At 39.5% G+C, this 23,240-nt stretch overlaps 1 protein-coding gene across 7 annotated transcripts in view; it reads right to left on the bottom strand.

The window, feature by feature from the left end:
• The window catches only part of LOC6552418 (maternal protein pumilio), a 171,350-nt gene that overhangs the window by 54,468 nt on the left and 93,642 nt on the right, over nucleotides 1–23,240 (bottom strand). For 2 of the 7 annotated variants that reach the window (XM_015154528.2, XM_026983813.1), the window contains exon 2: nucleotides 19,045–19,056. The exons of the other annotated variants lie outside the window; for them this stretch is intronic. In XM_015154528.2, coding sequence (XP_015010014.1) covers nucleotides 19,045–19,056 — 12 coding nt within the window. The remainder of the gene's footprint in view (nucleotides 1–19,044; nucleotides 19,057–23,240) is intronic. 7 annotated transcript variants of the gene reach the window in all.

Here is a 23,240-nt window from a genome sequence, read left to right on the forward strand (position 1 = left end):
GCCAAGGGAAAATAACGCGGTACGTGCACGGCATTAGAGAGGCCAACAAAAGTAGCTCCAGTTGAAATTTGCTTATTTGTGATGCATCGCATAATTAGAGGGTGTTTCACCATTAGATGAAAAAGATCATCAGCTCGGACAAGAGGAAGTAATAATCCATCGAGATGGTGCTAGAATGGGGGTCACATTATAGGGGGGAAAAGCCAGCTTGAAATGACTACGGGGTTTCTATACAATTACAGCAATTGAAAATGGAGGCAAAATAATAATAATATAATAATGCTTCGGTTTGGAAGCTTAAAAGGTACAGGGGAAATTTGACAAAATTAAAGTACTTGTATACATTTGTAAGAGCTGAATTTCACAAATAATAAGGGACAGTGATAGGAAAAGCGTTACATTTCCGCCCTTAAAATGCCTAATACCCTTTTAATTGGCATCAAATTTCTCAGGGTCTTAACGGAATGAAAATCTGAAAACGATGCCTTGCAAACCCTCTTCACAATGCCATCTGATTAGAATGCCAATAACAAGGCGGCGGTTCGGTGTATCTGTCAGAATAACAACCGAAAAGCGGCTGAAGATGCTCCCAGAAGACATTCATACATACTCATACAGTCCCATTCATATACACCCCAAACTCATTGAGCGCCTAATCCAGTGATAAGCATCTAACTGCCAGACATCAGTCAGCTCGTCGAAAATCATCAAATTAGTATGCAAAAGACATGGGCCAGATGGTCGACGTTGTTTCTGCGACTTTGCAAGATGCTTTATGCTGAACCTTTATGCTGAAGCTGATGTTGAAGCTGATGCGACTCAACAACACGATGAGATGGAAAACAAATGAGTTTGTTATCATAATCACGAAATTATGAGCACTGCTTTATGAATAATTTGCTTTGAGAAATTGCCGAGGGCGGACAGTGAAAATGTTAATCAGGTCAGATCGTTTTTGGTTTGTTTTTTCTCTGCCGCCTTCTTTGTGATGATGCAACATCGAGACAGGAGAGGGCTGAGACAAACATGGCCAAAAAACAGGGCGGCACAGAAGCAGCCCACACAGCATTTGTCAATTTAAATGAGCCGTAAACACTTTTCGCCAATTTTTATGATTAATTAAGTGTCCACATTAATTGCACTCGAACATGAAGCTGCAGCCCAACCAACACGTACAACATCACAGAAAGGCGACTTTCGACAAGACCCCAGCAATTTGCTGCCAGGAAAAAGGCAGCGAAACAAATTGCAAAGCAATCGCTGGCAGCCTCATCGGCCATGCAACATCTATATGGCTGAGGGTTCCTACATTCATACATATATGGTCTATATCTGGACACTAGCAGGTAATGCCGCTAACGTTAGCGTTTTGAGCCTGATTAACTGCACAAATGGCAAGACAATAATTTATTACGTAAACGTTGCGAGCATATTAATATGGCCACAGCGAATAAAAAGGCATCAAATACTAATGAAAAACGTGGAATTGTGCAGAAGCAAAAAATAAGCGGAAAATCGGCGAAGAATAAATAAACAATACCGATGGAACTGAAATGGAAATGAAAAGAACCAAGGGTCAAGCTAATAAAAATGATATTAACTGCAAGGGTAATAAAACAAGAAACTTGATCAAATTATTTGGAATTAAGAGCAGGGAAACAATGTTAGGGAAATACAAAAAGTCAGTTTGTTGAATTTGTATTTAACAATAAACTAGTGTATGATGGGTTTGGCGAGCCAAACACAAATGGCAGGTGCAGTATGGCAAATTGGGTATGAGAATGCCTAGAAAGCTTCCCAGATTCATCCCGTGAGCTTAGCCAAAAGACGCCCAGTTGCCAGTTGCCACTTGCCAGTTGCCATCTGTATCTTATAATTTATGACATATATTATGGCATTAGATGATGCATTTGAGAAGCCAAACACGATGGTCCCAATGCAGAGAGAGAGACCGATTTTGGTCACACGGGGTGACCAAGTCGAGTCGGCTTAATTATAATTAGATTTGCAATTGCTTATGACTGCAATAAATGTTTCAATTATTTATAATCTTGCTCGGTGTGTACACTTGTGTTGGAAGCGTTAGAAAGCCTTGTGATTTGCGTTGCGCGTTAATTATGTTCAATTTGCCTATGCAAGTTGTGCAAAGTGTTTGAGTAAAAACAACTGACTTTTATTTGTGGCATAAATCATGTTAATTAGCCACAAAGATCTCGCTACATGTACATCAGATAAAGACCGCTTTCGTTCACTTTATAAGGGCAACTCCATTAGCATTTCGGGCTGGCCCATTTAAAGTGCCTAATACTTTTAATGATGGACAATTTATTAAGTGGCTCGACTTTAATGAGAGGGGTTCTCCTCCCCCCATATAAATCTATGGCAAATCTCCTTCCCTCGCATCAATCCATTTGCTTGCGGATCCCATAAATAAATTCTGCACAATTTATCTTCCACGAGCAAACAAAAACAATTTGAGCAACTATTTACAAACACTAGCAGGCGAGCTGAAGGTAATGGTTCGAACATGTTGATTTGTGGTACCTCATCCTCACTGAAACCCTGAACAAAAAATGTAGCTTCCCAAAAAAAAAAAAAAAGAAACCACGCAAAATGTATTCAAAGCGTGTACGAACAGATTTTGTTGCTTGTGTTGTACAACGCAAATTACGCAAAAACTTAATTGCAATTAAATTGAAATTATATCAGTAATTATGCATATGAAAGTAGTAAACAAATAAGCAACAATAATTACGCGTTGGTAAACAAAAGTGATTGGGTTCAGTTCAGCAGCGGAGAATGGACTGAGAAAAACAGACCGAAATATGGTTTCGAAATCCGGGCAAAGTGTAAACAAATCGATGGACCAAAAAGTCGGTAAACATAATGAGTTTGAACAGTTGGCAGAAGCGAAAAATAGTTAAATATATTAGTGCACAACGTGTTCGGAATTTATTGAATTTTATGTGAGTTCAAGTGGGAACACGTCGTTGGCAAAAACAAAATCATTAAATTTAAAGTACAATATAAAATATTGAAAATATACTCTATAATAACTAAACCATATACACCATATAAGCCAGTCCAAAATATTCAGCAAACAAACGAAATCCTGAATTCCTGGCCGCAAAATCGATTAAAGCGGAATTTGTTGCTGCAAATGCACATGATCCTCCCTTTTGTTTGCTGTTCAAAAACACGTCACACATAAATCGCCAAGTAAATACCGCCACACCCATCAAATTAATCAAACAGCTGGTGTGCAGGAACGACAAACCGCAGAAACTATGTATATACTCGTAGTACTAGATTTTTGGCACACACAACAAACTAACAGCAATGAAAGCGCGGGAAAAAGGGGTAAAATGCTTTGGCGAAGCGCAACGAAAATGCTAATTAATGTGATTATGTGGCCATTTTAAATGTTAAACAATTGTTTAACGATTAGTCAGGCGTGAGAACAAAAATAAGATGGGTGTACACATTAGCCAACTCGAAGACATGTGTTTGTCACTGAAAAAAGAACAGTGTAAAAGTGTAAAAGGGGCGCCTTAGCTGTTGCCAGCGACTTGATGATTAATTGTTGTGCCTCGGGTTAGGGAAAGTGCAGGAAAATCTCTGGCAATTTAATGCCAAAAAGTTTACATCGCAAAAATTGCACATACGCCCCGTGGGGCTCCTACAAGCAGATTGAAACTTTTCCTACGCCATAAGGTTGCCTCTTTTTCTTCTATTTTCTTTTTTTGTTTTCCAAGCTGCCACGAGGTGTTGAAAGTGTGGCAAGTTACGCACATTTGCACCTCCTAACTACCCAGAAAAAAGAATAGGGCATAATAAAATGAAGGGCTGCTGGCTGAGAAGGAAGAAAAATATAAAAAAAAGCGAACCATGTTCCCTTATCCCCAGAATGGCAACCCGTTAAACAGCCGCTGCCGCCAGAGAAGGTTGGCCAAATGTTTTCACTGATAAGCACAGACACGCCTCAACTTCACCCTCTGTAAAACGCCACCCACTTTCACCCACTTTTACCCAGTCTTACCCACCTTTCCACTAGCACCACCCACCTGCACGGGCAGAGGCTAAACTGACAGCTATAGAGACATTAATGTGACGAGGGTTTTGGGGTTTGGGTTGGAAACTTGCAGCAGCCAGGCAAATCAGTTCACGTCAGTGAAAAGAATCTCTGCAAACACTGCTCCCTGAACTCACCCGTCTGTCTGGACTCGGTTATATGATATGTCGGCGGTTGTACGCAAGGTAACTGGAGTTAGTACAGATTTATCACTGGGCAAATATGGCAAACAGCTTCTGGTGGCCTGATAATGGAAATAAGGCAAGAACTCCGCCTTGTTCTTCGTTTTATATGGTGGGAATTATAAGTACTATCTTCAACTAGTAAACTAATAACATGAAAGCCTCTGAAAATGTCTGGTTAATTGCACGAAGAAATGTGGCATCATTTTAGCGCATATACCCATGATTATAATCTAAGAGATACATACCAATTTTAAGCTCAAAATAAATGTTGCAAAAAAGAGGAGACTCTTATTGACTTTGTGATTTATTGATTTAGTGATTTATATATTTTTCCGGCAAGCCATAAGTTGCAGTCATCCAAAGTCGCATAAATAGCACTAGACTGAAATGTCTGTGGTTTGGTTTTGGGTAAATATGTTTACCGAGCAATTGTCGCTGACATTGCGGCAAAGATAAAGAAAACTACAATGGGGCGGCGAGGAAGGGGCGCGATAACAATGTTTGTCAATTGCGGCTGCACACAAAAATAACACTCGACATCGTTCCACTCTCTCCGCACAATATACAGAAATTAACTTTTGCTGTTGTGACGGCCAGATTTTCACCCAAAGATTTCCTACTCGTTCGTTAAACTTTCTATGTGGCACACACAGTGAAGAGGCTCTCCAATTATGGAATTGTTCCGGAAAAAGGTAAACATGACAAACATTTGTGGGTGATAAAAGGCGGGAGATAGAAATAGAAAAAGCATTGGGGCCTATAATTGATTTGTCGGCTATCGCTCGAGTAGATATCGAACGACAATGGCAATCAATTGTCATTATGTTGGTCCGACCGGAGGCTAATTGAAAGTTGCTGGCGACGATGAAGGAGATACCCCCCTCGAAAATATAATCAATCGATCTTTGAAAGAGTCGAGTGGCAGCGGACCCAACTGCGAGTCCATCATAAATAATTCAACATTTACAAGATACTTTTTTTTTTGTTTTGTAGCGCACAGTTTCAAAAGGGAGAAGCAAGAAAATCCCAAATAAATGCGCGAGATGTGCCACAAAAATCGGGGTAATCCTTCAGCAGCCACCGCAAAATAGAGTTCGATATATCAGCAAAGACCGGCCGGACCACCCTCGCAGGATACTTTAATTCCACGCAGATATACATATATACATACGTATGTATGTGCGGATGGATATATATTAAATTTCGATTTTGCAGTCCAACAACAAAGCCACTCTGAGAGCGTGAGCACGTGCGCTAACCTTTGACATATGAGCATGGCGAAACCATCAAACATATTTTATGTATTAAGGATATGCGAGACGACGACCCTTCGCCATCTCGCTCGCTCCCTGCCCATGCCCTCTCTTTTCCGCACAGGCAAGCAATAAACCCAAGCCCAACATATATGGGTGGGAATATATAAAAAACACGTTAACCAAAATAAGTTCGCCAGTGCAAAGGGGCAAAGGGGCAAAAGGGAGGCAGCAGCAGTGAAAAGGGAGACTGCAAGAAAGAAATCACGTTACAGGACTGCTAGGACACACAGGACACCCTCTCTGGGGAAATCAAAACAGATCAAAATGTCATCTTTAAGAGCTTAAATTTGTATGAAATTGTGGCTCGTAAAACCCATCAACCAAAGAGCGTGAACAAAGGTATTTTCGCCATTCCCATTTCATCTATGACTAGTGGCCCTTTTACTGCTTAAATTACCAAAGTGTTTACCTGATTTGGGTGACTGATGTCTATTAAAGGATTTCATTTATATCACTTAGCAACTATCAAATAATCTGGTTGAATGTGTATATCTTGGAGAAATAAGAGAAATAATGTTTGTAATAAAAAAGCTTTTATCGAAGAGACTCGTTTAGTGCGAAACCTGGCACCAATTAGAGCAAATTCCTATGCCTTCGACGCCTTGAAAATAAAGATGTTTGGTTTCAAACCGCTTTGGCAGGTTGAAAATAAACGAAAAGAAACTAAACGAAACGAAACGATTTTACCAGCCATAAAAAGACAGTTCAATGCTTCAATTCAATTCCATATAGCTAAGAAAAAGCAAAGTCGACTTCATTGGCCATACAGAAAAAAGGAGTGGGGGGAAAAGTGGGGTAACGAGCCCGTTGGAAAGAAGAGATTCAAAGGCCACCAAAGACTCAATAAACACATCGTAAATGGATGCGAATGCAGCGAGAAGAGGACTCACTGAACAAACGAATCTGAATTGAATGAGTGAAATTTTATATGTCTCCGACAGTCATATTCCCCTCGTCTCTTTCTGACTCGCCCCATCCCTGTCTGTCTCTTACTAATAAAGAACCCTCGTTTAAGTCCATATAGACATCAAATGCATCACGCCCGTTCACTTTACAATAATAAGCCAAAAGCAAATGCTGTGATTTTGGAAAACCAAGAGATCCCGCTCTCGGTTTGCTCCCCATAAAAAGAAAAAAACCCCTTACTTGAGCGTCCGCTTCTGGACCGGACGTACATCATCATCGGTGCACATGTGGAGAGGGTGACAAAACCTAATAAAATTTAATTAAACTCAATCAAAACCCATTTAAGGCGGCACAAAACCCAGCCACTGAATGCAAGAGGGAGAGGTGAGGTGACCACTGAACAAATTGGAAGAGGAGTCGAGGACTGTCCACTTATCGTGGCCTTATATTTTGCCTACGGCCACACTAATTGAATTCTTTTTTGCATTGCTGCAGCAAAACGGAAATGATGTCAGCACTCGTACATTTGCATAAAGGAAAGATCCGTCATTTGAACAAGAGCGGGTTAATTAAAATATTATTGAACACAACTGTACAACTGCGACCGAAGACAGCTGCAATGGAAATATCACTGAACACAACTGTACCTGGGCCAAACGGACAAAAGCTGATTAGCTCAGATTGCAATGCAGCTATTCAATTAAAATTGACAATTGTTGAATGGAAATCAATGCATAGCCTAACGATGAAGCCTTGTATAGCGCGTTCACATCCCCTTTCCGACCCCCTATATATATTGACCGTTTAAGCGTTGAGTGGGTGACAAGCGACAACAATGTCAACCAATTTGAATTCACAACGCAGCCTCTGTTTGGCTGGGTTAATTCAATTTATTAACTGAGCCCCACAAAACGATGAATATGTGATGTGAGCTTGTTAGGCTGAGATGAAGACAAGAGGGGTCGAAAGGTCAATTTATGCGGCAAGCACACATACATAAATAACACCGAGTACTGGCCAAATTATATAGTCGTATTTTTCAGCCATTTCCATTTGGAAGTAATACAAAAAACCCCCTAATTTCGACAAATTCCATTCTGCGTGTCATTAAAACGTATAAAATTCTCCAGACTCCTCCATCTCCTCTATATATAGACACATTTTCCGAATATGTATTTCACGTAATTCTTAACAATGTGTAAATTGCCTGCCATGCTAGCCAAAAGAAAAATATTTTTCTATCATCAAAATCTAAACAGGAGAAAAAGAAAACGGCAGAACGCCAAAAAGAATCCAAATTTTTCTCTATAGCAAATTTCAGGAAAACTGAATACACATACATGGCATATATGTATGCATATGTGTGAGTAAAAGTAGAGTGGAAAAAATTGTGAAAATATTCTTCCAAATTAAAAATAAATTTTTACCTCAGCGCAGCCAACGAACATCGGGCTGTCCGGCGTGCAGGTGTGTGCGGTGATGGGATATTTTTAGCAGACACTGTTGACTGCGCACCACTCGCCCGATTTCGCTGTATATATCTATATAGTCTGCTTAGTGAGTAATTAAACTAGCTGGGTGGAAAATAAGGCGGCGGTGGGTGGTAGGGATCGGGTGTGGCGGAAAATCAGAGCGACTGACCGACTGTCATATCACTTAAGTAGACATTAATTATGTGCCTGAGAACTGAAAACCTCTGGGGAAATCAACTCAAAAATTAAATATTGAACACAAAAAAAAGAAGAAAAAAACTAGAAAGGTGACCCAGAGTTTTTGCATACTGAGGTACCTTGTGTATTTTTGGGATTCTTTTTAGCCATGATGGAAATTATTATCCATTACCCAGAACACCTTGACACCAAATGAAATCTTTGCCATTCAATATATATATAACGAATATCGAACTGGCTGTTAATACAAAATACCCCAAAAGCATGGGTACAAAATAAGGTCTGAAATATACGGCATGTGCGAATGTTAATGGTGATAATTTTAAAAATGTTTATAGGACGAACATTAGTGGTGTAATGTGGTATGGCAAATACAGTTCAAGGTGTTTTTCGCAGTCTTGAGTTCATTGTTTTGGTTATTAAATCGTATTTTCATGAAACTACATATACAAGCAGTATATGTATATGAAAATGTTCATGAAATTTATGTACGAAAGCTCCTGATCCAGATGCCTTTTTTGTTTTAGTTTACCACAGGTAAAACACAAATTAATTTCAATTAAAAATTTTGTTTTCAATAAGAAGCGTAAACTAATAAAACCCAAATTGGGGAAATGTTTCATTTGAAAAGTAATACAAATATATTCAGCACAGAAGATATGATAATAAAATGTTGTTTACTTTCGCACAAGTGCTTCGCCCAAGAATCTGTTGAGCATTAAAGTTCTAAATCAGTTTGAAAGCCACGGAAATGTAATTTTTGTAAGTAGGTTCCCCAAAATGCATTTGATAGTGTAATAAAAAACCGAGAGTAAAAACCATTACACATGTGCGCCCAAAATCCGAGCAGGGTGCTACTAAAGTATAATGGATCTGGTGTTCGTTCTCGATTCTCCGGTGATGGATAAAACTTACCTGCAAAGAAAAGAAAGGAAATAAAAAATTAGATATTAAAAATTTATTTCGGATGCAACAAAAGCCAACGCGAAGATTGCCAGAGTGGCTGAGTGGCTGAGGGGCATTTCAAAATATTCGTAAGTTCAGAAATGTAATAAAAATAAGAAATTTATGAAGAATTTAGTAAGTGAGGAGAGGTCGGTGGACGAGAGTTGGCGGGGAGTGAGTGCGCCTCAAAAGAATTTATGGCTGTAAAAATGTTTATTGCTTCTGTATTCTCTTTTTCCCTGCTGCCAGTTTTCATGTTGCATGGGGTCGCGAGGGGCAAAGGGATGTATCCGTATCTAAATTGTTGCACTGCCTGCTCTCTGCTCGCTGCTGGCTGCCACTTGACAGGTAGTCTCCAAGGAGGGAAACGGAGAAAGGAAGCCTGTCACTTTGAATAATGTTGGGGGACCACATAAATTGGGCACCGCGCATGTGAAATGTCCATGTCCAATGTTGGTTCTTTCCCCGTCTAATGAGCCATCTAAACCATCCAAAGCAAGGCGCAAATTTCAACACTTTTACTCCCCTCCACCGCCACCCATCAATCGTAAAAATGTTGAAATTAAATGAATGAAATTTTCCCCGATGAAAGAGAGCATTTGATGAAAGTGTCAGAATTAACGCGGCCACGTCACATGCATAAAACATCATAACGAAGCCGAATGGATTTTGTGCTGAGGGGGCTTTGTTTTTCAGCCCTTAGCAGCGGCTTAATCCTTCGAGCGAAGTTGCTTTCTTTTTTGTTTGTACTACGCCGGTAGCCCAAAAGGAGAACCAGTTCCATGGCTGATGGGCAAATGCAGGAGCAATGCAAGACGAATTCCGAATGTTCTTTTATACACAATGGTATTGCATTTAATATAATTATTTTGTACACACACAGGCAAATAGAATTTATATTTTGACACTTCAAGTACTGTATTTCAAACGCTCAACGTGAAATAAACCAAATTTTATTACTATTTGCATGCAAATACGATATTGTTGATTTGAAAAACAAACGAAAATATATTTTCAAATTTGATTTAAATGTTAATGAAAAGCGAAATCGAAGCGTGGACATCGTTTTTTCAAAACGGTACGTGCCCCATGAATAGAAAGAGCAACCCAAACTTTTTGTGCCCGTCTCGTGGACATACAAACATACACATATATATTTTTTAATCAAAATTCTCTTAAATAATTAAAATGCAAATTGTGCGAGCATAAAATAACAAAAACAACAGCTCCAATGGCAGCAACAAATAAACACAAACACCGAGAGCTGGTGACAGGACACACGCAAGGACAAAGAATCCGAAGGGACGGGACAACAAGCAAAACAACAACTGGCGGAAAAAATCCACCCACGACAGGGAATGATATGATGACAATCCTCCAGCTCTGGCTGCCGCTCCAGCTGATGATGATGATGATGATGCTGCTCGTGCCCGTGGAGGACTTAACGGGGTTGGGTAACCATGGGGGTTCCGTGGAAGGATGGCGACGACTTTGACAGTTCTTTGTGGTATTCTCAACGCCGACTGACAAGATGGGAATGTTGGGTAGTCGGTGGAGCCGTTAAAGTGTTAACGATGATAAAGTTGGGTGAAAACGTTTGTCCACAACCACACTATTACTATTGCTGTCAAAATAGTAACTCTATATTCCGTGAGCTACTTTTATAATTCGCAATATATTTCTACTTGATTTCATAATAATATTCATGCCAAAGTCTTTTTCTTTTAATGCTTCCTTTTCATTTTCATGAAACCTATGACGTTCTACTAAAATTTTTTAATGATGCTTGAAAGTACGGAACTTGAAACGTTACGCATTGATTTTTGGACCTTATTATTTCGTCCGCTGCTGTAGAGGTTTTCCTCCTTCTCTCTGCACCGATCTCACGCACACGCACACGTGTTAAATTCATGGCACACGGCTCGCATACTCAAAAAGGGTTGCCCCAAAATGGACATTTTGCGGAGGGGGGAGGGTCTCCCCAGTGCACGTGTGTGTGAGTGTGTGGGCCTGTTCATTAAGCTGCTTATTATGTTTGCACTTAAAAATTCATATGTGACTATGGCAACCCCGCAAACAAATTGCTTGTGTCCCTTAAAGCCCATCCACTTCCACTTCCACTTCCACACATCCTCACCCACCTCCCTATATTGGCATACTTAAGGACGACTACCATGCTTCATTAAACTGAGCCGAGGATTTGCAATTTTCAGCTGAGACCGGCTGTGAAAAGTTACCATCCTCTCGTCCGCATTTGTAGACCCTGAAATTCTCTTTTTATTTTCATATGCGCGTGTGTTTTGGGCGCTTTGCATATTAATTTATTGGCAGTGCCCGGGAAAATTAACAACTTGTAAAACACAAAATGTAATTAAGTATACGCCGTGTGGCACAATACCGAAAATATACATTTTCCTGGCCTGCTTTTTTGCGTTATTTTATAAATATCAAATTAGCACTTGGAACGGGGTCAAGTTGGGTAATATTTGATGAGCAGCTGGGGCAGGTGAATGGGGTTCTTTCTGATGAAATGCCATTGCGGTGAACATAAATTACTAAAAAATACATGGACTCGCCTTGCACAAGACGCAAAAAACACGCTGCAGTAACTGTCAAGTTGCTTAAATAAAACCGCAAATGTGGGTTTTGTGGCAAAACGCGATTAAACAAATCAGGGAAATGGGAAAGCAATTTTGGTAACACAAACATTCTATAAAATATTAACATTCACAGGTTTCCTAAATCTAAGCAATTTGTACTTTTAAGTGAACTTAAACTTGTACTCAAAGCCTTAATGGAACAAATTGGTAAATGAAAATGGCTGAAAGTGGCGAGAGAAATGGTAAGAGAGAAACTGCGTGGAAAATGATGAAGAGCACTAGAAATTCATAGTCAGGGAAATGGGATAGGAAAAAAGCGAACAACGACTTGTGTAAAAGCGAGGGTTAAGGCGGCCAAAGTTCATTTAAGCGAAAATGTAATTTTATGCTTTTTAATTGAGCGAATATGCGTGGCAGCATATGGCGTGGAAAGCGGCAAAAAGGACGAAGGATAAAGGAGGAATATGGACCTGTTGGGTCTTCGCCATGATGAGTTTGGGCCGCACTCAAGCGAAATAATCAACGCAACGGCGTGCGATGAGAATAGAGAGATGAGATGCCACCTCGGTCTAGGTCCTTGTTTTGGCCAAATGCAGGTGTTATCCTCGAACAACACACGTTCGCAGCCAAGTGCCAACTTTAATGTATTTAAACAACTAAAGGATGGGAGATGCTGGCCTGATGGAAAGCAATAAAAATGCACCATTATTAATCATCATCAATCAATGTCATCCATCAAAACGCGTGGCTACCCCTTCTCCTTCTCCTTCTCCCTCACCAACATCATCTTGCTTTGTTCGCTTTTCCCTGCTTAATTCTCCACCCACTCCCTGTTCCTTATCCTGTCCATTAACATCATCACCGCCTTCTCACCTAAACTACCAGACACACGTCCAGACATGGCTGATGAAAATGCAGAATCGGGGAAGGAGACTTTGATCTCAGGTTAAGGTACTTAAATCACAGACTAAAGCAGTGAATGGTTTCAGATTGACTTTTTTTGGAGTACTTAGGTAACCATGAGTTTCAGTTAAAAAGCTTATTTAGGGCCGCGAGTAATAACTATAATTACCGGAACCATTCGCAACTTTCTAGCCAAACTACGTGTTGCCAAATTAAAACCCTTCCCCAAGCGAAAGGTTGCAAAGATTGTACTGACCCATATATATCTGACACTTGGAAGGCGTTCAGGGAAAGGTTCCATTTCGATCCGTTCCCTTTGAAAGTCGGAGACGACTAACTTACTTTTCGCTTCTTCCTTGCCTTGTCTCAAAACTGAGGTTCAGTGAACTTTTCGCCAAGTCAATGACCAAAAGAAAGGCACACCAACTAAACATGTAAAACCAGCTGCGATGAAAGGGGGCCTGAGGAAGTTGGCCGGAGGAATGAGAATAATAATGATAATGATATCATATGGAAAATGCGCCGACCACAATGAATGAAGAGAACTGAACTTGAGTCCACTTGCGGTTAAGTAGCACATATTTCATATATCTTGTTTGGGTTTTGGTCCGGCATTGTCTGCATTCGTTGCATGTGCTTCTTTGTATTGCTTTTGCAACTTTATATCACTCCCAGTGCTGGTTCTAATTTGTTCCTTTGTTTTGGCTCATTTAAATTTATTAAGCATACTCTTTTTGGGGTCCCCCCATTCCTTTGCATTTCTTTCACACTTGCCGTGAATTTAATTAACAAACTCGAGGGTCACCCTGCCCTTCTTTCCCCCAAAAGTGAACTTCTTGACTCCCCGAAAAGTCGGCTCATAAACTTTGCGGCACTTTGCCGGCACTTCTTCTATAGCTTTTTCCTCTTCGCCCAGTATTTTCGTGAGTAGCTTGAATAGCAATTGACATACAAAATACTTTTGAGTGTCATGCCATGGAGCATGGAGCTACCTTTTCAGGTAACCTACCTACCTATATAGCCCCTACTCTGTTTCCATTCTTTTTTGGCCTTTTCTCATTGCACCATTGTTTCGTAGACGTTACTGCATTTCTTTTTGGGTTGTGTTGCCTGGCTGGCTGGTGAGGAATAAAGTTTATTAAACTTTAAGCCGACAGTCCTTGGGGAAATAGTGAAAAGTTTCAGGAAGTGAGTTATCTAAAAGGAATCTAGAAACGAAACACCAAAACCAAATAAATTATGCAAATGCCTTGCATAGAGTGAGTTTGCAAGTAAAGCCAAATCACAAGAGCATAAATTCATTTTATTATCTTTGATATGCAGTTTGAATTCAAATTTTTAAAAACATGTTTAACTGCACCACAAAGCTAAAAAAATTGGTCACATATTTGTATTTCTTTAATAACAATCGTTTATAATCGAAGGCTAGATCGAAAAAAAACAAACGATAATTGCCTCCTAAATTAAGCTTAATCAATGGAATTCATTTGCTTATCGAAGAAATATTTAAATTGTTTTCAGCGGTCAAGTTCAGAAGCAGTCAAGTTGGAAGAAACATGACTAGATCGAATTTTAGACGTTCAAATCGAAGAACTGAATGAATATACAAGATCTGGACATAAACAAATTCATATGGATTTAGTCATTGTTGATTTTTGTCGCACTAAATTTTAGGTGCCTTATATTTTAATTAGACTTTCCAAGCTCCAAATTGTAAGGACAGAGACTTCGCACTTTCCCATTACTATCTTTAAGGTTCAATCAACTCTGGGCATTCAATTTCCTTTCCTTCTTAAAGCCTCATTAGATTCTGAGCATTTGTTTCCCAACAAGCAAGCTGGAGGAGCTTTCATTCAATGCCAATTGTTGGGGAAAAGTAACAAAGCAAACCTGACGCACATGCCAAAATTCGACACACAACAATGGCCGCAGTCTTAACCCACTTTTTCCATAGCCACAATGTCTAAGCTTCACATGCAGGCGACAATAACAAGAGCCACAGAACTATGACTAAGTATTTCTTTCGGATCATCATCATCATCATCATCATCATCATCATAATCATCATCATCATCATCATTTGAGCATTATCATCGGCATCATATCATGCTCGACTCTCACGACAAAAGTGTCACATCAGACAGACAGACAACCAGAATTATGTTGTTTGCTACGCCCGCATTGTGACCGCCTTTTTTTGTTTTCTTATTTTCGGTTGGCAGCAATTCTACCTGGTGAAAATTCCAAAAGGAAAATACATACGAGAATATATACGCGCATTTTTGGCAAGCTAAAAATGAGCCAGCGCAATATTTATTTTCGTTTCCAAATTTTCGGTTTTTCTTGCTTTGTTTTGCTGTCTCATTTCGATTTTTCACACTTTACTTGATGACAGATAGTGTTGATATATATTTGTAGGTGTTTGAGTGTTGGGTAGAAAGTTTCGTGGAAAGGGGTCTGCAAGATGGCTTTCGTGGATGTCAAAGTGGCTTTAAATGTATCTGCTGTTCGTGGCAACAGAATGAGTAATGGGTCTAAAGATTGATATTTAGCTCTTTGGTGGTAGGGCATAAATTATTGTAGGAAATCTACACTGCAGGGTGTTAAGAGGTATTAACATCAAAAATAACTAATTAAAATGTACACGAGACCCACCCAGTAGCGTTACTATATATTTGATCAATTTTCATTACCTTCTGTTGGAACTCGGTTTCGGTACCCGACCCTTTCGTTCATTTTCTGGGATAATCCAGGCCGACATTGTCAACTTAAATGCAACTTGGGGTCAGTGTAAAGTGAGAGCTGACAGGGGGCAAACGGGTTTTTTGGGGCTTGAATGCAGTGGAAGTTGCGTTGCCTTTACCCTTTGACTGACAGTTTCAATTTGCACTAACTTTGAGTCAAGAAATGGTTAGAAGGGAGGAGCGAAGGGTATGGTCCATGCCATGAAGGTGACGCCTTTCATTGGGTATTAAGGTCAAAAAGCGTTAAACCAAAACAACAACAGAAGCGAGAAGAACAGCACAGGTAAACTGAAAGCGGAGAAGAAGCTGGACAAAAAAGGCCAACAGATTTGCAGCAACAACCGCAAAAGCACAAAGCCATGAACAAGAACCAAACGGAAAAAAAGCCAAATAAAAAATGCTCAAGAGACGGTACTGTAGTGGAAATAGGAGCTACAGGAGCAGCCATAGAATCAGGTCAGGCCAACTAAGAACTGCCTTACAGGCCAAGCGAAAATAATTGGCCAAAAAAAGAGTGGCAAGGGAAATGGCAAACGAAAAACAAACATGAATTTGGCTTATGCACTTTTGGCTTAAATGAAAAGAAATCCGAGATAGAGAGTCGCATAAAGAATCTGCCAAAGAGAAGCCAAAGCCAAAGTCAAAAGCCTTCTGCCCTGTCTTTGATTCTTCGCTGTCTTTGGTTCACCGTTATGTTGACCGCGTTACTTAACGGTACCATCAAACACCCCGCATCCGCTGAAAATGGGAGGGGGCTTACGAGGTGGCAGTTCTGAAGAACCGGTTTCATTCCATTTGACGGTCGGTCGCGCCGTCTTCATCGCTTCTTCAGCATTGACACCCATTTGAAGGCAATGCGCCAGAAGAGTCTTCCACTCAACCGGTTCTTCCGACTATTCGGCTTCTTTCTTCGTGTCGCGAATTCTTAATTCCTGCTCTTTGGCCCCATGTTTTTCAAGCTTTCCAAATGAACGACAGTGTGCCGAGTTGAAGATCGCCAGATAAACGTTAATTAGTGTGGCTCCTCTGGAGATTTGAAGGCGAAATTTGTCAATCTAGAGCAACTGCAAATGTTATCGGCTAATTCACATGGATGATTCAGCAGATTTATTCATGAGCATCGGAGAAATAGCTGTAGAAAGTACTAATTGTATTTGAATAAATCTTTCATCAAGGTGTTTCCATTCAAAACATCACGAAACTAGTGCTCTATGTATTTGAATGCTTGTCTATGTTTCGCATTTAAACTTCAATTAATTGTAAGATCATCATTAGACACGATTATCGTTAATTATGACGGCTCAACAGTTTCTAAGTGAATGATAAATCAACATTTTTATGCAGATTGCATTGGAGCACATTCTAAGCGCATTTACATAATCGTGCTGTCGGTCAACCGGAAATTGACCAACCCAGCAAAACAATAAACGGTTCAGATCGCTTGACCAACTTGGTTGCTTCCGTTTGATTACCGTTTCTTATTAATGCTCATCTCCTTTTTTTTTGGCTCTTTGTCGGTTTTAAGCAACAACACACTTCAATCGTTTTGTATTTCGAAGCATTTGGTAAGAAATACAAGCAAATGTATACCAATAAATCCAATGGAATCGATTGCCACCAATTAACGGAAGAAACCGAACCAAAACGAAAAAGCCAGAGCAACAAAAATTGATTCTAATTAAAAAATACAAATATTGTGCAATATGTGAAGCAAGGTTTTCGCAAAGACTGCCCCATAAGTTTGAGTGAGTGTTGTTTTGATATTAAGAAATCACCATTATGTCTCTGAAAATGTAACTCCACAAATAACGTTTAGCAATTTCCTAGACATCATTCGAAGTCAACGACTTTCTTAATTGCAATTGGGTGTAGCATAAACTACTGTTGCAAATCATTGTTATGGAGTATATGTAAAACCGATTGCTTTGCTGTTAACTTTTAGCAATTATATAGTTTTTATTAATAACTTGTGCATATGAGCGAACAACGCAGCAGCTGATCAGCACATTTTATTAAAATTCCCATAGGTGGCACGTTTTTTATTTAAATTTTAGAAGTTTTGGTTTGTTTACGATCTTGACATTTTCCATTCAGGTATAACTTGCTATAGATTTCGATTACGTTTATTTTCGTCAAGGCGTGTTCAAATTATGACTGGACTTGGACCGACTTGACTAGACTAGTCTAGTTAATTAGGAAGTTAAATTGGCAGATGGAATGGCGTGTTTGTGTCTATTTTACGACGCTTTGACTGACTGTAAAACAAAAGTTATACAACTTTTATGGCTTCTTGATTATATTCGCTTGAGAAACGATATGCGTTTGAAAACACATGGTGAAAGCAAAATCTGGCATAACTTTTTTAATTGAGTTCGTACTTTGTTATTGCATCATATTTCATTTGTGCATCTGGCCTGATACGTATGTCAATAGATATTTTGGCCTGGTCATGCTTCAAATTCTTTCACAAGTAATCAAATCAAAAGCTGTCTGACTTGTTTTCAAAGTCAAGAAGATAAATGGCCAACTTGTTTTATTAATATTATATATTCGTCTTTGTTTTGGCTGCTTTCAGGCGACAACAATCCTTCAAAAAGCCGGTATAAATTTTATCAACTCTTATATTTGGATGTGCCAACATTTGTTTTTTATGCAAATTATGTATGGGCTTTAAGGCCTACTTCCACGTGCTGATCGATTTTTTTCCCAACAACATATCTACGTCAGTTATTTCAATGCAAATGAACCGACCGAAATTCAATATAAAATAATAAAGTGATTGGCTAAAGTTTAAATTTAGTTGGCAGCGCGACTGACTAAGTCAAATTTTTCTAATCAAATAAATTTAGCATTTTAATAGGTTTATACGCGGTGGTTTGAAAATAGGTGTGGGGTAAAAATAAACTGAAGTAGACAAAAATTCAAGAAACATGTTATGGGGTTGAAGTGTTGATACGGTGTATGTTTTTTTTGGGTCATTTCTAAAAGTGCTTCCATATACACAGAACACAGCTAAGAAATATTCAATATAAACAGAACACAGCTAAGAAATATTTCTATAGTAATTTCAGTCATTATATACCCCTCATCCAGGGTATTTATCCTATAGAACCGATGACGTGGCGATGTTTTAGATGTCGCTATTTCAAAAATTGATGACTAACCTAATGCCAACTCAGAAATTCCTCCATATATCTTGGATATATTAATTGCATATATCTAAATACACAAATTTCGCAGTGTCCTTGAAAAAATAGTATTTATCTTTCAGCAAACCAAATTTATGGCTCTCTGCGATGCAGAATCCGTAAGATATTTTTTAATTCACCTGGTTTGAGGATTCTGGTATCTGTTGGCTGTTTATGGCCTGCCATTAATTGCCTAAACAAAATTTCATTTGGGCATTTGGCTCACTTTAGCTTCACTGAATACAATTTAATTGCTAATATTTACCCCACCCACTTTTTGCAATGACGCACTTGGCCGGAAGATTTTGTTTGGCACACGATTATATAACACAGTCAGCAATTGTTAATAAATAAGCCAATTTGAGTGGTTAATAGTGAATGGCTTGCTGGTCGGAAGGAGCCATCTGTGAAGAGTTTTCAGACAAGGAATACATGTGTAATTCACCCTGGAGGCAACCAGTTTGGGGATTGAAAGTGCAGATGGCCAGAGATTTCCCACCAAAGAAGTTACGTACATTGTCACCTACCTGCAAAGAGAAATAGAAAAGGAAGGTGTGTGAGCAATGGTTGTGGAAAATGCAATTTCAGATATGTTGACAAATAAATACGGTTAAGGTCTTGAGATTTATAACGACATTTCAGTGGGCGAATTGTGCACAAAATAAATCTTTCAGTTTAGAAACTAGAAGAGCTGTACACTTTTGGTTGCTCAGGTTTATAATAAATTCAGATTAATATTCGTGTGTGGGTGAGTGAAAGATTTGTAATTGAGTCAGAATCTTTGGATCGTATCCTATTCGTTGCTGTTCCTGCAAATTCAGCATAGTTTTTCTGCTTAACTTAACTTAAGTCCTTGAAATATTCATAGAACGCGCTGTAACATCGCAAAAGCCAACTTAAAATTTCCATTCAGGTCAAAACAAAGGGCGTCTTGTTCTTTGTTTGGCATATTCTTCTGCCGAAAAACCCTCAGCGAAAAACCACAAAAAGCAATAGCAGTTCAAAGGCGATACTCTACTCTTGGCCTAGGTTCGTTGGTTGTCAACTTCAATTTGGTCGCTTCTCATAAATATTGACGCGAAAATTGTCGCTTGCATTTTGGGCAAGGGGATAGGCGGGTGGGGAATCAGCAGGGTTATTAAAAAATTCATGGCTTGTAAAATGCTGAAAATCCGGGCAATGGAAAATTTAAAATGCCTATAAAGGGAAAAAGGGTGGAGAGGGAGCGAACCAAAGCACCGGGCTGGGGAAGTCGAGATGAAAATTGGCCGGCAAAGCGGCTTATAGAACGGAGGAGCAGAAACCAATGCCGCTTGCCCTGTGGCCTTTTCCGACCGCAATGTTGGCGGATGGGGTGGTGGTGGGTGGAAAAGCCTTCGGAGGTGGAAGGTGGAGCTGCTGGAGCGAGGGGAGTGGGGCGTGTGGTCTGTGGGCTGGTTCGGGCTCGGAAAACATGACTGCGTTTGACGTCCACTCGAAAATATCATTTACATATCCGCGGAGGAGTCCGCCGTAGCTCAGCGGGAAATACATGAAAAGCTTTTAAATTTTTGATAGCCACCCGCTTTTCAACTCGCCAAAAAACACAAAAAATAAAAAAAAAAACAGCACTGATCCTTAGCACCCGAATTCTCATTTCCCTTATCCTTTGATTTCTGACATCACTTGTTCGTTACACTTTTTTGTGCAAATTAAAATTAATTTCAATGTTTAAGGCCTTAATCGTATTAATATTTCATTTGGTTAACCCTTTCGGCAGTTACAATTCCACCAAAAGTTAAAAGCACCTTTATTTTATTTATTAATTTCAATTCCAATTGCGCTCTCTGTTTGCAACTGCAGTTTTTAGGCACTCCTTTCATTTCTTTCACCCTTAATTTGGCTTAATACTTTGTTTATTTGCTTTTTTCCCCCTGGCTAGAGATGAGATATTGGTTTATGGCCAAAACAAGAAAGATAATGGAGGGGAAAAAATGTTTGTGCAGCCACATCTGTGCACTTTTTGCCTTTGGTTTGTTTTGCTCTTTGGTTCCGTTTCTCTTGGCGTTTTTGTTTATATTCTAATTACGTTTCCGTGGTTGATTTATGCTCGAGAAATGGCGTGGGTGGTATTAAAAAGGGGGTGTGTGGTAATAGAGTGGTCGCAGTTGCTTCTGCTGGCCTTGAAAGGAAATTGGGTTATCGTGGCCGATTATATCATAATTGCCGTAAAAGAAGCAAACATAGAAAATGCTAGGTATAACTGCATTATACCCTCATTTTCAATACGTATCCATTGTTAAATCTCCCCTAGAAAACGCAGCTTTCTCACCTCATTGTCCCCAAAACACAACTTTCCTTTGTTCCAGATGCCGTCACTTGTGCAATGCGCTTTCCATTTGTTTGGATATGATAAATGACCGGCATTTCCCAACTATCCATCTATCCATCTAGCAGGCAGACCATCCATGCATCCAGCTAAGTAATATCTGTGTATCTATCTGGACTATCTTTTTTGTGTATTGTTATTGCCTTTCGGTTTGAATATTTCCGCTATATACATACAGACATATAGGTACATAGAATATGTGGCCATCGAACGTTTTTCGTACTTGTAACTTGCAACTTGTCAGTTTCTGCACAAAGACCATCAATTTATTTAGTTTTATTATCTGCACACGCAGTGCGGAGAGTTCATAGATGGGAGGTGGTGGTGCTTTTTCCGAACCAAAGTTCTTGTTCTTTCTATATTGGCTCAGAGCTTCTTTTTTGTAGCTGTTTTGCTGGCCATTTTTTTGCTTTCTTCCTTTTGTTTACGCTCTGCACGCAATGCATAACAAAACACGAAAAAAAAAGAAAAAAGGGAAAATTGTTTGTTGCAAGTGTCGTACCCCTTTTCTCCCCAAAACAAAAACAAAAATATAAGGGCAAAAAGACAATGGAGTGAAAAAAGGAATATCTTGACACTTTATCGTTAGCCAAAAACTAGCGCAGCGTAAACAAAAGACAAGCGATGGGCGAAAAGTGGAGGCAGGCACAACATGACACGAGGGGCGTGGCATGTGGGCGGGGGGCATGGCAATGTAAGGTTTTGGCATTTTCGCGCTCGGCGTTAAATTCCCCTGACAGCTATAAAATTGCATTTTAGAGCAGCACACAGCGCGCTACGGTGCAGAGAAGTCAAAACCAAAGTGATAGGATGGAAGACAGGAAGGAAGGAAAAGGCACGCAGCGGATACAACAATGTATCTATGTATCTAATAAATAGTTATTGCCGATGTGCAACAACAACAACAACAGCTACTACTACGGCAAAGAGAGCAAGAAGAACAAAATTGATATTCCCCCGAAAGCAAAAGTGCGACATCATTATATAAATTGTGCGGTAGCTGCCCAAAGTGAGCATCATATGTTTTCTATCTGTATCTATCAGATACACTAGCCGGGTGGCTTGGCTTTCCTCTAAGTTTGAAGTGATTTCACACACATGTTTTCCCCAAAGCAACTTTTCCTCCCCACCCCCACATTTTCCTCTCTGTCAACATGACCACAAAATGTTTCACAGCTGTGCGCGAAGGGAAAACGAAAAAAAAAAGTGAAGGAACAGAGAAAAGCAAGAATATATCTGAGGGAACGCGGGGGAGTTTCCCCTGGCTATTTGTCATTGATGGAGAATATGGGTATCGGGGGAGTTCGATCGGAGGAAAAACAAACAGAAACTCGTGCACGTGACACTGAAATCATATTTATCTGATGCACCACTGGAAAATTTATTCTAGCAGCGCAAAAAAAAAAAATTCCGTCTCAAATAATCTTTTAATGTGACCGAAATGTGTATTTCATTGATTGAATATTTATAAGTTTTTAAATACTATCATTGGGCATTGCTTTATTGAGAAATAAATTAAAATTAATTTAAATTAAAGATATCCCTTGTGGTTTGTAACCTCATTAAATTATAATGCATGGCGACCAATTTTTGGTGTTTTCAATGTGATTTTTAATATCAATATGGGCATTTGGTGGTTCCCCTTATAATTGATAAGAAAACTGCTCATGTTGAAAACAGCAATTCCCCAACTGTTTTATAACCCCATCGAAAACTGTTCTATCCCCTTGGGGTTTCCATTTCCATATGCCTCGCACAAATTGATTCGATTGCAATCTTTGAGTGAGTGAATTTTTATGAGACATCATCCGAGCTCTGTGCCCGCTGTTCCACATCACACATGAGGGAAGATTTCCGGTAGTGGATTGGTTCTCCATAGGCCTGCAGCCTGGAGTCCTTGCGATAACAGTGCCACATGACACGTGTCTATGCCACGTGTGTGAGGCCCGTCTCTTTTTTCCCCTTAGAAAGGGTTAGGAACTGACGACCGCCTCCTCACTTTATTCTATTTAATTTTTCTGTGGTGGCTTTCACTGCTGTACCACTTATGTTGAGATTACACGCTTGTCAGCGAAGGCGTTTCGCTCTCAAAATACTCGAAAAGGGTTTTTTTTTGGATGTTGCCGAGGGAAGGGAATGGATATTCTTGGTGGAAGACCGATAAAATGAGCAATATGCTGGAGTTGCTGAAGTTAGATAAGGAAAGTACTTATAAATGGAGGTATACGTACTTTGGGAGTTTAAATTTGCCTCATATTTCTATTATATTCATGTACTAGAATATGGTATATTCTTTTTTATATTTAAAATTCCTATACGAGTATATCCTATACCCTACTTAAA

The sequence above is a fragment of the Drosophila erecta genome, unplaced genomic scaffold (assembly GCF_003286155.1).
Source record: "Drosophila erecta strain 14021-0224.00,06,07 unplaced genomic scaffold, DereRS2 tig00000000-arrow-pilon, whole genome shotgun sequence".
In the NCBI taxonomy this organism is placed as follows: domain Eukaryota; kingdom Metazoa; phylum Arthropoda; class Insecta; order Diptera; family Drosophilidae; genus Drosophila; species Drosophila erecta.